We start from the raw sequence: 15,878 nt of genomic DNA on the forward strand, positions 1-15,878 counted from the left end.
CACTTCTTAATGACCTCATCAATCACTCTTTAAAACAAACAGTGGGAGGAGCTGGAGCCTGCACTTGCTGCTGTACTGGCTTGAGCCACAACTCCCTTGCTGTGCAATACTGTAAAAGAAATTGGCACTGTAACAGACACAGAACCATAGGTACCTACAGGTAGCTCCCGCTCAGCAGCAGTGAAGGGGTTAAACAAACTGTGCAACATTACAGCACCTGACCACACACTCCCATAGCCCTCTGTTTTAATACAACACAGTGACACACACAGCACAAGGCACCTGATAAGCAGACAAGCTCAATCTACAGTGCAGTGCGTCAGAGCTGACTGCTGACACTAAACCTCATGAGCCCCACTGACTGCTCTACGCTTCTCACACACTGCAGCCAACATCACATGGCAGGGAGCTCATGCTTCCTAATGCATTAGCGGTCAGAGCTGGCCTCGAATGAGAAACAGGGCCGCAGGCAGCACAGGGCTATGCTTTTAAATACACAGGTTTTAATGTTTGCTCACACCCTTCTGTAAATGCTGGAAGGTTACGATTAGCTACAGTGTGTTGGGTTTGATAATCATGCTTTTACAGCAATTACTTCCAGTGGCACAGTATGGTCTGAGTGATTTAGAATTCATAACTCAAGTGACTTTTTTACTCTCGTCTTTTTCTCTTCCTCTCTTTTGTCACTCAGTTGTTTTCAATCTAAAAGGCATTTGCTTGCAACAATGCCATTCAAAACAAAGCGCAAAGGCTGCTCCTAGGGGTATGTTAAATGAGCTAACATAGGCTCTATGATATTCTTAATAAAAACAAATAGCCTTTCAATGTAATCTACAGGGAATGGAAGTGCTTGCAGTTCAATGGAAAATATGAATTGAATAAAGGGCAGCTTGTTATGAAATCTCAGTCTGGTGAGGTATTGCTGTTTAGAGTCACTTTGTATCACTTTCTGTTTCTGTCATCACATCTTCTGGACTTTTTAAAACATAGAAGTTGAAAGAACCTGTGACCCTGATGGAGCTAACTTATACACACATCTGATACAGTGTAACCATAAGCTTGTCCTCTTACTGATTTCTTACTGGTGTACTTCCTGCAGAATTGAGAAACTATGAAATATCCACAAGGGCAGAGTGTTGCAGGGGGACAGATTTATGGTTACACTGGGAGGACAGAGTGTTGCAGGGGGGGACAGGTTTATGGTTACACTGGGAGGACAGAGAGTGTTGCAGGGGGACAGGTTTATGTTTACACTGGGAGGACAGAGTGTTTCAGGGGGACAAGTTTATGGTTATACTGGGAGGACAGTGTTGTAGGGGGATAGGTTTACAGTTACACTGGGAGGACAGTGTGTTTCAGAGGGACAGATTTATGGTTACACAGGGAGGACAGAGTGTTGCAGGGGGACAGGTTTATGGTTACACTGGCAGGACAGTGTTGCAGGGGGACAGGTTTATGGTTACACTGGGAGGACAGAGTGTTTCAGGGAGACAGGTTTATGGTTACACTGGGAGGACAGAGTGTTTCAGGGGGACATGTTTAATGGTTACACTGGGAGGACAGTGGTGCAGGTGGACAGATTTATGGCTGCACTCTGGTGTCCCCCGATTTGCTTAAAGGTTACACGTGATTCTGAGATCCTCATTGAGGCTGCAAGGGGTACTTTATCATCCCGTCCGTTATGCCTGAAACTGAAAATGACATAAAAATGAAACACAAAGAAAGAAAGAAAAAGGTATTAGTTAAGATGGACGCATCGGTTTCAAGTTTGATTTTCTCTGTGTGGGTGTGACAGAAATACAATGAATCTTGGTTGTAAATCTCCCTCCTGACCTGTGAGGGCGCTAAGCAGCGAGAACAGAGTTCTTTGGACAGACTGGCCTGACAGTTGTATCCCATGGTCAGGAAGTTGGTCAGTCTGGAAGGCGGCGAGACTCCGTCGCAAGAACGTATTGACCCAGAAGGGAAACGACGTAGCAGCTGCAGATTGTAGAGACAGCTGGGGCCAGAGTAAACTGGGGTAAATACAGAGTATAGCCATGGGGAAAGCATGACAAAGCTGCAAACACATGTGGTATACTTTTCTCTTTTAAAATCAGGATTCTGTTCATTTGACTGTTCCAAGGATTCCAACATGTACAGGTGAATCATCTTCCCAGCGACAGCGAGTGGGAGAAGTACAGGCATGGAAAAGTGCAGAGCAGTTTAGAAGCAGTAAGGAGAAATTGCATCTTTAATTGCTTTAATCAGAAAACACAGGACATTGGGGAAACACAGAAGCTCAAAGTCAAACAGCCGCGTGTGCTTTTCTGATAACAAGCTGATTCAAATTCAGCGCCGTTCTGAGACACGGGCGAGGGGAGGAGCCAGCAGCACAGCAGAACAACGCAGTTAAACGAGGCAGTCTTCCCAGCGACAGCGAGTGGGAGAAGTACAGGCGGGAAAAGTGCAGAGCAGTTTAGAAGCAGGTTGACAGCTGCAGAAGAAACTAAACTTAAAAAAAAAATATCAACATGGTCTTCAAGCCAGTAATCTGTGACACCTGCTTGATGTGGGAAATCCGAGAAAACCCAGCGGAGCTAAACCAAGTGTGCGTAAAGTGCCACACGATCCAGGATTTGCATAAACTAGCAAGTATGCTAGAAATGGAGCTGGAAGAACTGCGACAGCAACAGGATCTTGAGGAACTGGGACACCCACAATTCATGGAAGTCTGCATCACCCCTAACAGACTGAAAGCCACCAGGGAGATAGAAGGTCAGAACAGCTGGGTTCAGGTAGGCAGAAGCAGGGAAAAAAAGAAACTTCGTCAAACACAACCACCAGAAATCAAAACAACCAACAAATTTGAGTCACTTCAGAATTTGGATGAGCAGAACCAACAACAAGAGAATGAAAGGAACAACATCCAGAACCCCATTGACAGTGGTGACCAGACAGCAAAAAGAAGGGAGGTCATGATTGGTGGGGACTCCATATTGAGAAACACAGCAAGTTCAATTTGCAGTTTGGACCCCCTTACTACAACAGTGTGCTGCCTTCCGGGAGCCTCGGTCAAGCACATCACTGAGAACGTGGACAGGCTCCTAGAACGAACAGGAGACGACCCGGTAGTAGTCGTCCACATCGGTACAAACAACATTGGAAGAGACAGACCAAAATCCCTGCAAAACAAATTCAGAGAGCTAGGAAGGAAATTAAAAGAGAAAACCAAAACTGTAGTATTTTCTGGTATATTACCGGCACCTTGCAAAGGACCATATGGACAGCTGGAAATAATTAATCATAACGCATGGCTGAAGATGTGGTGCACACGGGAAGGCTTCACCTATCTTGATCATTGGACCACAGTCTACAACAAGGACTATCTGTATAGACGGGATGGACTGCACTTAAATAACAAGGGAACCAGTCTACTTGGAGAAAAGATCCTCGAGCAGGTTGAGAAGCATTTAAACTAGAAAGGAAGGGGGGAGAAATCAACAAAAAAACAGAAGGGAGACCGCATCAAAACAAGGACAACAACTCAGGTAAGACAACCATTAAATGTATTTATCTAAATGCTAGAAGTATCAGAAACAAAATTCTAGAACTTGAAGCTACTGCACTAACAAGTAACTATGATGTGATAGGTGTTACTGAAACTTGGTTGTCTGAGAGTGATGGGGACAAATATAACATTTGTGGGTATACACTGTATAGGAAAGACAGGCAGGACAGAAGAGGAGGAGGGGTAGCGCTATACATAAGAAACAGTCTTGAAGCCCAGGGGTTAAACCTGGACAAAGAAAATAAAACCGAATCGATATGGGTCAGAATAACGGACAAAAATTCAAAGGGCATAATAATAGGAGCATGCTATAGACCGCCAGATTCAGACGGTGAGCAAAATAATCTGTTATACAGTGACATTAGAAATGCGTGTAGCAAAGGAGAAGCCATACTAATGGGGGATTTCAACTTCCCCCAGATAAAATGGGAAAACCTGGTGGGTAGCACAAAGGATGAAATAGAAATGGTGGAAATGACAAATGACTGCTTCCTAACACAATTTGTCAAGGCACCGACTAGAGGGGAGGCATGCCTTGATTTAGTCTTTTCATAATGAAGACCGAATAACTAAAACAGAGGTCAGAGAACCACTGGCAAACTCATGGATAACTGCAAAGCATATGACATGGTTTATTTAGATTTCCAGAAAGCTTTTGACAAAGTCCCACACAAAAGATTAATTCTCAAACTGAACGCAGTTGGGACTCAAGGAAACGCATGTACATGGATTAGGGAGTGGTTAACATGTAGAAAACAGAAAGTACTGATTAGAGGAAAAACCTCAGAATGGAGTGTGGTAACCAGTGGTGTACCACAGGGATCAGTATTAGGTCCTCTGCTATTCCTAATCTACATTAATGATTTAGATTCTGGTATAGTATGCAAACTTGTTAAATTTGCAGACGACACAAAAATAGGAGGAGTGGCAAACACTGTTGCAGCAGCAAAGGTCATTCAAAATGATCTAGACAAGATTCAGAACTGGGCAGACACATGGCAAATTACATTTAATAGAGAAAAGTGTAAGGTACTGCACGCAGGAAATAATATATAAATGTGTTCATCTAGACAATGTGGGGAAGCTATAAAAAAGACTAACAAGATGCTTGGATACATTGTGAAAAGTGTTGAATTTAAATCAAGGGAAATAATGTTAAAACTGTACAATGTACTAGTAAGACCTCATCTTGAATATTGTGTGCAGTTCTGGTCACCTCACTATAAAAAAGATACTGCTGCTCTAGAAAGAGTGCAAAGAAGAGCGACCACAATTATTCCGGGCTTAAAAGGCATGTCATATGCAGACAGGCTAAAATAATTGAATCTGTTCAGTCTTGAATAAAGAAGACTACGCGGCGACCTAATTCAAGCATTCAAAATTCTAAAAGGTATTGACAATGTCGACCCAAGGGACTTTTTTGACCTGAAAAAAGAAACAAGGACCAGGGGTCACAAATGGAGATTAGACACAGGGGCATTCAGAACAGAAAATAGGAGGCACTTTTTTACACAGAGAATTGTGAGGGTCTAGAATCAACTCCCCAGTAATGTTGTTGAAGCTGACACCCTGGGATCCTTCAAGAAGCTGCTTGATGAGATTCTGGGATCAATAAGCTACTAACAACCAAACGAGCAAGATGGGTCGAATGGCTTCCTCTCGTTTGTAAACTTTCTTATGTTCTTATGTTCTTACATATCAACTCCTGAAGACGTGTGATTGTTTCCACCATAGTATGAAGAGGGAATCTGATAATCTATCCTTTTCTGATTTTAAAGATCATACAAAGGAATTGCTTAGAACCTCCTGCCAATGCTTCTCCCTCAGTCCATATTCACAAATAGATACATGTATTATTGATACTAGTCTTAGATCTCAATGTACTGCTGATGAAGTTTGAACCACACGTGTTTTTATGATGTTGGTTGTATACTGTAATTGTGTTTTACACATGGCAATGCTCTTCTGTATTGTTTTCCAGGACCCCCTATATATTTGAATATTTCATTTGACTAAATAGGAAGTTTTGCTACTAACACATGATGTAATAAGAAGCCAGGCAAGAGCATAATACTTATCACACAGTGTCACACAAATACTACCTATGAAGGCTTACTATTTTATTCCCTCAGTTTAATCAAATTACTTCCCTTCTGGGTTACATAAACTATTACAAACAAACCATTTCAAGATGCTATATTTGGATCAGGTCTTAAACTATGCAGCTTGGCCTACAGCCAATTTGCTATCTGCTGTTTCTGTCTGCTCCAGAACTCTAAAGGAGATCTCTGATCTAAATCATCTTTACCCTGTAGAGACTACAGTTGAACCTGAACTTGAAATACATACACCAACCCCACCTACGAACAGATAACTGAAATGAACGTCTGTGGCATCTAATTCCAAAGGCAATGAAGTAGTGTCTCTGTATTTATTATGAAGATGTATTTTAGACTACGTGTACAGAGAGTAAAAAGAATAACTTTTAGCAAGGGACCCCCTAACTTCCTAGTTTGGGATTCGATATTTCAAAGAGCTAATAGTACTGTCAAATATGAAATGCTCCGGTCGGGTTTCCACAAGCAAGAATCGTAACTTGAGAAAAGAAAAAGAAAGAAAGAAATGCTGATAAATTAGCAGCTTTACTGGAAGTGTCTGAATTGAAGTATGTTACCATCCCTTTCGATTTGAATCGCACGGTGCTAAGAGACAGCATAAGCAGAGCATCGCTAATTAGAGGTGTCGATTTCAGATCCAGCCTCTTGCAGGCTTTTTTATTCATCATCAACACTGATTTTTTATTATTTTTTTTTTTGCTATTTCACGAGCTACTGCTCTGAAAGTGACAATAAATTACCACACAGAATTATGCAAGTCTTAAAAATATGAGGGAACAGAATCTTCAAACATTTCAGTGCCCATGGGTCTCCCGAAGTGTCCTGTCAGTTAGTTCAACACACTGATAAAAGCATGCCTCATAACAGCATGCAATACACAACACATACTGCCACGATTAAAGGGTTCTAGGACACAGCAATATTTCATTAGGAGCGGATTGGCCTAAATATGTAATTATAAAACGGAATTTTAGAATGCTGGCCGCCGATTGGTCAATCAGCATTCTAAGCTGTTACAATATTCAGCACATCACGATTATGAACTCATTAAGTGACAGAGCCCATCGATGCAGGCTCTAACGTGAGGTAGATGACCGCGACTGGAGTTATCCATCCCGAGCCGTAGGCATCGAAAGACCTCTATCGCTATTAGAAAATGATTTATTTATTTTCTCTTTAAAAAAAAACTTTAAAACCTATATTTACCTTGAACTTCTGATATTTCGCTGGGTAACCTTCCGCTGAGGAAAGGTTATATTACATTCAAGCAGGCAGGCAGTGGATTGGCTGGGGCGGAAAGAACTGAAACAGGGTTGGCAGTTTGGCTGGTTTTGAGGGAGGGTGCTGTTTGGATCCAGCTGATGACAGAATTGTGTCTTTCCTGTTGGTCATCCAGTTTATGACCAATTGTGTCTTTCCTGCTGGTTTGCTGTCCAGTAGCTGCAAATTGAGCCTTCATTACGGTGTCCTGTCACAGACATGACTTCCCTTGTCTCTAGACCAGCGTCAGAAAGTATCAATGTTTAAGTAGCTTTTTATGTTATCAGATTAGTTGTAGATTACAATGTTAAGGGAAAAAGCCAGTATTTATGCGCGGATTGATTTAGCATTTAATTCACAGTTAAGCACTTCATCGTTCCAGCGGGCATCTACGCAAAACAGAAACCTGCTAGATCTGGAAGCTGATTGGCTGTTTGCACTTGTTTTCTAATTACAGAGAGAAGCAAATACAGAGGCCATTATGAAACCTAAAAGACGACAGTGTGAATGTGAAACAAGTCAAATACAGAACAGAGAGAAAAATGAACTCCAACCCCAAGCTATTGACATTTATATGGCTAAATAACAGAATTATTTATAGACCTAGACCTACTGTAGTGTTCTTAAGTTTGGAAACTACAAAAGATTTACACCAAGAGTAGGGATGGGGATTGGATTGCCCATTATTCCTCACTCAGACCCCTCACTTACTAAACACCTGGGTATCTCTGAACAGATCATCGTCTCCTCTTTAATAATATGCTAAGGACTGTCATTTATTAACAATGCTGAATGACTCGGTGGACCATTCATTCTCTATTTTACCCCCAAAACAATTTTCTTGAGTGGTGACTGCTAAGACTGGTGCAATATGCAATGCAGTGCTGTCCTTGGCATGCCCAGTCATTCTGCATTGATAGTAAGTGGATCCGTCCAGACCTATTCCCAAGGGTGTGATAAGTGCTATATTTGGGAGAACACAGTCAAGCTTTGATTGGTCTTTCAATGTCATGTGTTAGGATGGGGTCAAGATGGGGCTATAGAATTAGAGGTTTCTTATAGCTTACTTCAGAACTCTGAATTCAGTTTTCAGAGTTATGGATTCCAGTCCTTCTGAGGTCCTACTGTATGGGGCCTTCCTAAAGCACATACAAACACAACTCTGGACCTCAAAACACAGTGGTGAAGGCTAGTAGCCGAACACTGGTTAACTGGACTTTGTTTCTTGTACACTTTACAGCAGAGTTTACGAGTGTTTAAAGTGTCTTCACTGGTATAGAGTTGTTCTAGATCCTGTAATGTGAACTGAGCCACGGACACTCTTCAAACACCGTGTGCTTGCTTTGGATTCTTCAGTTTTTGTCTGTCCCCTCTCTCCCACAGCATCCTTCAGAAGACACGCAGGGAGGCTAATTAGTGAACAGATTTCTCCCCTGACAGTTGAGTAACACCTTTTAATTGTATCTGCTTGAAACGAACCATCAGAAGCCAAAGCATCAAGGGGAGATAAGGCAAGAAAGCTGTGTTGTGAAAATAAAGTAATAGAAGTGAAACTATTATTTAGGCAAGAAAACTTCCTTTAACCTAGTATTCAGTGTAGTGTACACACGCACGCACGCACGCACGCACACACTCACGCGCACGTACGCACGCACGCACGCGCACACGCACACACACACACAAACACACACAGGACCAGTCAAAAATACGAGTATACCTGCTTGAAACCAGGTTTTTCATGATTATCTATGCTTTTAACTTTATAAACTTGTCTATAAACACTTACTATTTAATTATATGATACATGTACTTATATAGCTGATAATCATAAGTGAATTGCATTCAAAAATTAAATTTTTAAATGAAAATGTAAATCTTGTCAATTTCAATGAAATGGTCACCCAAAGCAAGGGGATTTCAGTCTGGAGCCCAGGTCAGTTAAAAGTCTGAAATGTGTATAACACTGACCTAAGTATAAAAGTGTCTTTGTTAGATGTTCTCTGAGTTAACTAGCATGTTACCCAATTAACCTTTTGTCACCAATTATTGTTAACAGGTGAGGGTCCATGATTACTATAAATATAGGTAGCATAGGCACAAGTTTGTCATTCCTGAATGTAAGGGAGCAGTTAAGCAAAGAACAAAGTCTGTAATTACTTTAAGAAATGAAGGTCTATTTTTTAGGCCCAAATCGCAGGAACTTTGCAAGTGTCTGTAACTGCTGTGGCCAAGACCATCAAATGATTTGAAGAAACTGGCACTCATAAAGACCGAACAAGGTCAGGCAGGCCAAGGGTGACCTCAGAATCAGAGAACAAGTTCAATCGAGCCACAAGTCTGCAAAACCGGCGATTAACTGCCCCTGAAATACAAGCTCAGCTAAATGCTACTAGAAGTACAGATGTTTCAACATCAACTGTTCAGAGGAAATTGCGTGAAGCTGGCCTAACTGGAAGAACTGCTGCAAAGAAACCATTGTTAAGAGTGCAGAATAAGAGGAAGAGACTTGCCTGGGCCGAAAAACACAGAAACTGGACGTCTGAGGAGTGGAAGTCGGTCTTATGGACCAATGAGTCAGAATTTGAAATATTTGGGTCCAACTGCTGAGTATTTGTAAGATGCAGAGAGGGTGAGCGCATGAGTTCTGCATGTGTGGTTCCCACTGTCAAGCGTGGAGGAGGCAGTGTCATGGTCTGGGGTTGCTTTGCTGGTGACAGAGTTGGTAATCTTTACCAAGTCTATGGCAAGCTCAACCAGCATGCCTATCATAGCATACTTCAGAGGCATGCCATTCCCTCAGGATTATGGCTAGTTGGGCAGTCCTTCATTCTTCAGCAAGATAATGACCCGAAACACACCTCAAAGTTGTGCAAGAACTATCTGGCGAAGAAGGAAAGTGAAGGACAACTCAATCTAATGACGTGGCCTGCCCAGTCTCCAGACCTCAATCCCATAGAACTTGTATGGGATGAACTGGACAGAAGAGTCAAAGCAAAGCTGCCCACAAGTGCCCTACATCTCTGGGAATTGCTGCAGAAGAGCTGGGAAGACATGTCGGGCGATTTCCTGCTGAAACTTGTTAACCGAATGCCTCGTGTTTGTGAGACTGTTTTTAAGGCAAAGGGTGGCTATTTTGAGGAATCCAAGATTGAGAGACAATTTTCAATTTTCTTGAACATTGCTTTGATACTCCTTATGTTTTGTTTTGTATATTATAACATGGGTTTTCATTTTCATGTATTTACAGAAATGTATACGACGTAAAACATTGTCAACACACACACACACACACACACACACACACATAGAAATGGTATAGCATGTGTTATAAAAACTACACATGTGAGATAGCGAATGGAAGTGCATGACAGGCAAGATTTATGGCATGTTTTCATTGGCTACAACCACGTTCACAAGATAAAGCACCTTTCAGTATTAAACAGTGTCTGATTATGGTTTAGTATCAGAGCATGTCCTTGCTGCGTCTCATGTGTGCACATTACAAAATGAATACATAACGTAAGTTAATAGATTGTGTGTACCTCTTGAACAGTATGACTGTGTAAAATTATTATAAGTTATTATAAACATAAAAAGTGTCGTTTACAATTTTTATCCTTAAATTTGTGCTGTACGTTATATGCAAGGGTAACATCTAGGATTTACCGAAATGTATAATATAACAGATTTCTAATATAAAAAGTAAGTATTTCATTAAATTAATTAACTTGTTACACAGTAGTATGTTCTAAATTTGTATCAGAATCTCATATCCTACCTTCAGGATTAATTTGAGTGGAACCAAATTAACTGTAGTATTAAACCCTTTCGATTGATCGCCATATTAAAGAAATCCCTGTTGCACACTGAGAAGGCCAACCCATCTAACATGGCTATAACCCTATTGCTCTCAAAGCAGAGAAAACCTCTGATTTCGAAGGGTGCACTGGGGTGGATTAAATCAAAAATATAAAACTAATGTAAGGGTTGCATGAGTTCAAAGTGACAGAACAAAGGGAGGACACACCAGAAAGACAGCTTGTACCATGCAACTCACACAGCTGAAAGATAGCTTGTACCATGCAACTCACACTGCTGAAAGATAGCTTGTACCATGCAACTCACATAGCTGAAAGATAGCTTGTACCATGCAACACACAGCTGAAAGGTAGAGGGTGGCTTATGTGTGATTGTGGGTGGTGTGGAGGGGGCATGGTAACAATGTACTACCATTTCTAACACAGTGTTCTAATGGGAGCGCACTGTCTTGCTATGGGTACGTAGCCGCTGCTTGGGGAATATAGAGACAATGGAGGTGGAGCTGAAACGCCAGCACAGGCGCGCAGGATTTATTAATACAAACAGAAAGTAAACAATGGCAATGCACAGAGGACACATACAGCAAGCTGTACAAAAGGCAAAATAAAACACAGTACAAAAGCTGCAAATAAAAGCTGCCACACAGGGCGAGCGCTAGCCTTACTGAACGAGTCGTCCTGCTCCAGGAACCTGCTACAGTACATAACCCTTGCTATACATTACATGGGATCAATATCCCCTAAACTAACCTAATGATGAGTCGGTATTCATAAGACAACTCCTGCTGCTTCACACGGCCTCGGCTGGGCATTGCCTTCACAAGCACCGCTAGCAGTTTCAGGGCTGCGTAGCTGTCGTTCCTGCAGAGCGGACGCTCTCCTCTGTAGCATGGCGTTGCAGTCGCCCACAGCCATCTCCAGCGGATGTTTTTAAACTGACGGACACTCTGTCAAGACCCGCCCACCTGCTGATTGAGGACCAGCACAGCCAATCACTTGCTGCCCATCCCCTTAACCAAGCCTAGCAGGCAGCAAGTCTCAATCGAGCGGCAGTCTGTAAACAATAATTTAATCACACAAATCCACTCCAAAAAGACAAACAAGAAACCCATTTCCACATATAAAATTACACCAGCACTAATTCCCACATGTGCAGGGCAATCGCCCTGCCACAGCAACCCTTGCATCTTTAGCAGACAGAGTGAACAGTAATGTTCCTCGAATCTTTCTTGGCATGGCTCATCAACGCACTAAATCAGAAAACAGCTGCAGCCGACCTCAGTAAATGACCACTGCAAATGTAGAGCATTAAAGGTCATAGAGTGGTCGCCTAGAAGTAATTCACTCCACCCCCAGATTGCCTTAAACAATGTCTCTTTCCCACTGTTAGGATCTCTATGTGGTATCACCTGTGATGAAACAGCAATTTTCACCTTGCCTCATCAATTCTATCCCAGTCCGTCTTAACACTTGCTTCTGCATTTCTCACATTACCACGTTAAAGCGCACTGTAACAGAACTGTTTTAAAAGCAGGAAGAGAAGAATGGTTGCTGAACCACAAAGTCAAAATGAAATAATGGAATATAGTTTCAGCATTCTACATTCCCTTTAATGGTCTGCTGTTTGTAATCCTTCTCAGAGGTACTGCGTTACGCTCCCATTGATATAATGATCCCCAAATAGTTATCTTAATGTAACAGCCAACTAACTTCACTGCAGACTGCTGACTTCCAAGTTACATACAAGTTTATTGTTTCCTTGTTCCAAAACTTCTTGTTGCTTTGACCTTTCAAATATATTGGATCCCCCAATGGACTTACACTGAAATTACAGGATCTTGCCTTCCCTGTTAAATGCACAAAAGGAATGTACAGCAATCAGGATCCGACTCTTTGTCCACAGATGATGCTACAGCAAGTACTGCCGAAGATCACCTTTTCCGCAGAGGTCCATTGTTTTAATATATAAGTCCATGGATCGAGCAAACGGAACAGAAACTTTTCAGAATAACAGGGCATTTTGGAATGAGGGAGTTAAAGACGAGACAATCCTCTATCAAATCAGTCAAACCCTTTAGTCAACTACGCAGGATCAACTGAGAACAGATTTGCATTAAAACTGGAGTCCTAGAACAGCAGACGGAACATGCATTGGAATTTAGCCACGGCAATTTAGTCACAGTCTTGCTTGAGAGCCCTTCTGATGCCTCTTGGGTTTCACCAAGTCACCAGTATGTGACCAAAACAGAATCAAATCAACAAGAACGTATTCGATAACTGTGACACTTCACACCCTGAACAAGGTGCTTTTCAGTGAGTGCCTACAGAGCACCCTGACACCATGCTGGCGCCTTCGCAGACTCATCCCGCTTTCAGGAAGGTGTCCTGGGATTTCAAAACTAAAAGGTCACATATTTTTAAATGCTTCCACGTCCATGTAGAGTACTACAGCAACACCACAATGCCAGCACCGCAGGTAGAGCACAGGTCAGAGACTATATCACTGGAGTCGACGCACAATATGAATTGGTTGTCAATGCTATAGTATTAATATTATGAATGTTACCTATTGGATGAACAGAGGATTTCTACAGTGGGTTTACACTTTTAACAACACCCTTCTGTTGGGATGTCCTGTTTTTTTGTACCTCAGAGGTGGCACCCCTCTCCCAGACTGAGTGAGTGCCCCATCTGAGCCACCATAAACACATCCAGCAGCACCAGCTCTGCTTAGCTTTGCGAACTAATGCAATCAGACTGAAACGCTTCACTGTACCAGGCTCATCTCAGAATGCAGTTACACACAACTACTGGGAAAATGACATTTAAAGACATTAAAATGAAGCCAGAGCAAAATCACGTTTAACCCAGCGTTTCCATTAGCTCTTGACATTTCAGTTTTCTATCTGGGCTCTCTTACCAGCTACATTCAAGCATCAGCTTCTTCTAATAGCGCTGCTGCTGACATGTACTCCTGTAGATAAGATAAAAGTTGAGGAATTTCCTGTTAAACCAACATCTTTATCTCTGAATCCAATCAGCAGCCTTCAATAAGCCAGGCCCTGGCAGCTGCAAACTGGTTCCTCACATGCCATGAAGACAATGTGACAACATGCTCTGTATGTGTCACCAAAAGAGACCCCTCAGAAGCACACACTGTAACTCACTTAACATTCTTGTTGATTTTAAAATGTCGTTTCCATAGCCGCTAACACAGCTATAATAAACCGCTCAGTTATATTTGGCCGTGCCTTAAGGTCAGGGCGTTCAAGCAAACCACTGCACTGTGATTTGCCTGCTTCAAAACTATAACTGTAACAGTGCAACAGTTTGTAGATCAGGGGATAGTAGCAATCTGCTTTACAGAATCACTGCTGTGTAGAATAACTACTGTAGGGCATCTAGGGTTGCCAGGTGTCCTAGGAAAACTGGGATTGTACCAGTTTGCAACCTTCATTTTATGTCCCGGTCAGAAACAGTGAAATTGTTCAATCATCCTGGTTTTGCTATGTTTTATTCAGTACAAAACTGTAACAGTGAGCTCAAGTATTCTATTTAACTTAACCATGGCGAGATTCTTTTATTTTATTTTATCTTGGATGTGCCACCAGCCAAGTTAGTATATAGAATATATATAGAATATTTGAGCTCACTGTTACAGTTTTGTACTGAATAAAACATAGCAAAACCAGGATGATTGAACAATTTCACTGTTTCTGACCGGGACATAAAATGAAGGTTGCAAACTGGTACAATCCCAGTTTTCCTAGGACACCTGGCAACCCTAGATTTAATAAAAAGGACAGACAATTGAAATGTCCCCCTCTTGTGCTGGAAAGAGCGATCTTCAGCAGAAATATCTCTGATCTTTGATGCAGCTCGTGTCTTTTTCGCTGAAGGCAGCTCTACTCAAAGTGTTCAATCATTTACTAGAAGCAAACTACACCGGCTGCCAGGTTCCTGAATGTGACAGGCACTGCACTGCAGCAGTAATGCTGTAGTTTATTAAGTGCTAAAGTATCTGTATATTTACACTATTCTTTCAGAAATGGGAGTTTTCATGGGGAACTGCATATTACACGGCAATGGGTACATTTCATGAAATCGTGAAATCTGTGATAACCGTGAAAAAAAATACAGGCTTAATTATGACTCTGACACACGAGAATACATTCTGACTGCTGTGTCACTTCTTACTACCAAAAGGTGGGTCTGGTATGAGAAAAAATGATACAAAGTGAAAAAAAGTGCATAATTATTTGTAAAAACACTTAAAACGCTTGAACGCTTGGATTAGGCAAAAAGTTTTACAGGCGCAATTAAGATGTTTATCATTTAACTAAAATCAAACATTGGGTTTCCTTGGTTACTTACTGGAAGCATCAAGTCTGGTCCAGTTTAGACCTTTCATAATGCACTGTAAGCATGCTCCAGCGACCAGCATTTTCACACTCCCCAGTCCAGTGTTCTGCCAAGCTGATTCTCATAAGAAATGGGCTATCTGAATGACCTAAACAATGATAGGCTTGTGGTGTCCCAATGGAAACCTTTCAAAAGTACCGTCTCTCTCTCTCTCTCTCTCTCTCTCTCTCTCTCTCTCTCTCTCTCTCTCTCTCACACACTCTCACTCTCCCACTCCCACTCTCACTCAATCTCACTCATTTCCACTCTCTCTCACACTCTCACTCTCCCACTCACACACTCTCCCACTCTCAATCTCACTCATTTCCACTCTCTCTCTCTCTCACACTCTCACTCTCCCACTCCCACTCTCAATCAATCTCACTCATTTCCACTCTCTCTCACACTCTCACTCTCCCACTCACACACTCTCATTCAATCTCACTCAGTTCCTCTCTCTCTCTCTCTCTCTCTCTCTCTCTCTCTCTCTCTCTCTCTCTCTCTCTCTCTCTCTCTCTCTCTCTCTCTCTCATGTATTTGGGTTAATAGAAATTGATTACTGACCACAAATTGAAATCCAGACACCCAGAGGTTTTCTTGCAGGTAGGTATATAAAGGATATAAATGACAAATCTTGAGGTGCTCTAATAAATGTGCACACTTCTGTAGGTCAAAAGCAAATGGACCAAACATGAAGCAATTATTATCACCTGAGTCACATGTGCGTATTTC

At 41.9% G+C, this 15,878-nt stretch overlaps 1 protein-coding gene across 4 annotated transcripts in view; it reads right to left on the reverse strand.

Annotated features, from left to right (window-relative positions):
- LOC121314051 (5'-AMP-activated protein kinase subunit gamma-2-like) overlaps positions 1–15,878 on the reverse strand; it is a 162,204-nt gene that overhangs the window by 68,075 nt on the left and 78,251 nt on the right. The window contains exon 1 of one of the 4 annotated variants that reach the window (XM_041246844.1): positions 15,120–15,271. The exons of the other annotated variants lie outside the window; for them this stretch is intronic. Within the exon in view, the coding sequence (XP_041102778.1) occupies positions 15,120–15,189 (70 nt within the window). The 5' untranslated portion in view covers positions 15,190–15,271. Of the gene's footprint in view, positions 1–15,119; positions 15,272–15,878 lie in introns of those variants that run through there. 4 annotated transcript variants of the gene reach the window in all.

Source organism: Polyodon spathula, chromosome 4 (genome assembly GCF_017654505.1).
Source record: "Polyodon spathula isolate WHYD16114869_AA chromosome 4, ASM1765450v1, whole genome shotgun sequence".
In the NCBI taxonomy this organism is placed as follows: Eukaryota; Metazoa; Chordata; class Actinopteri; order Acipenseriformes; family Polyodontidae; genus Polyodon; species Polyodon spathula.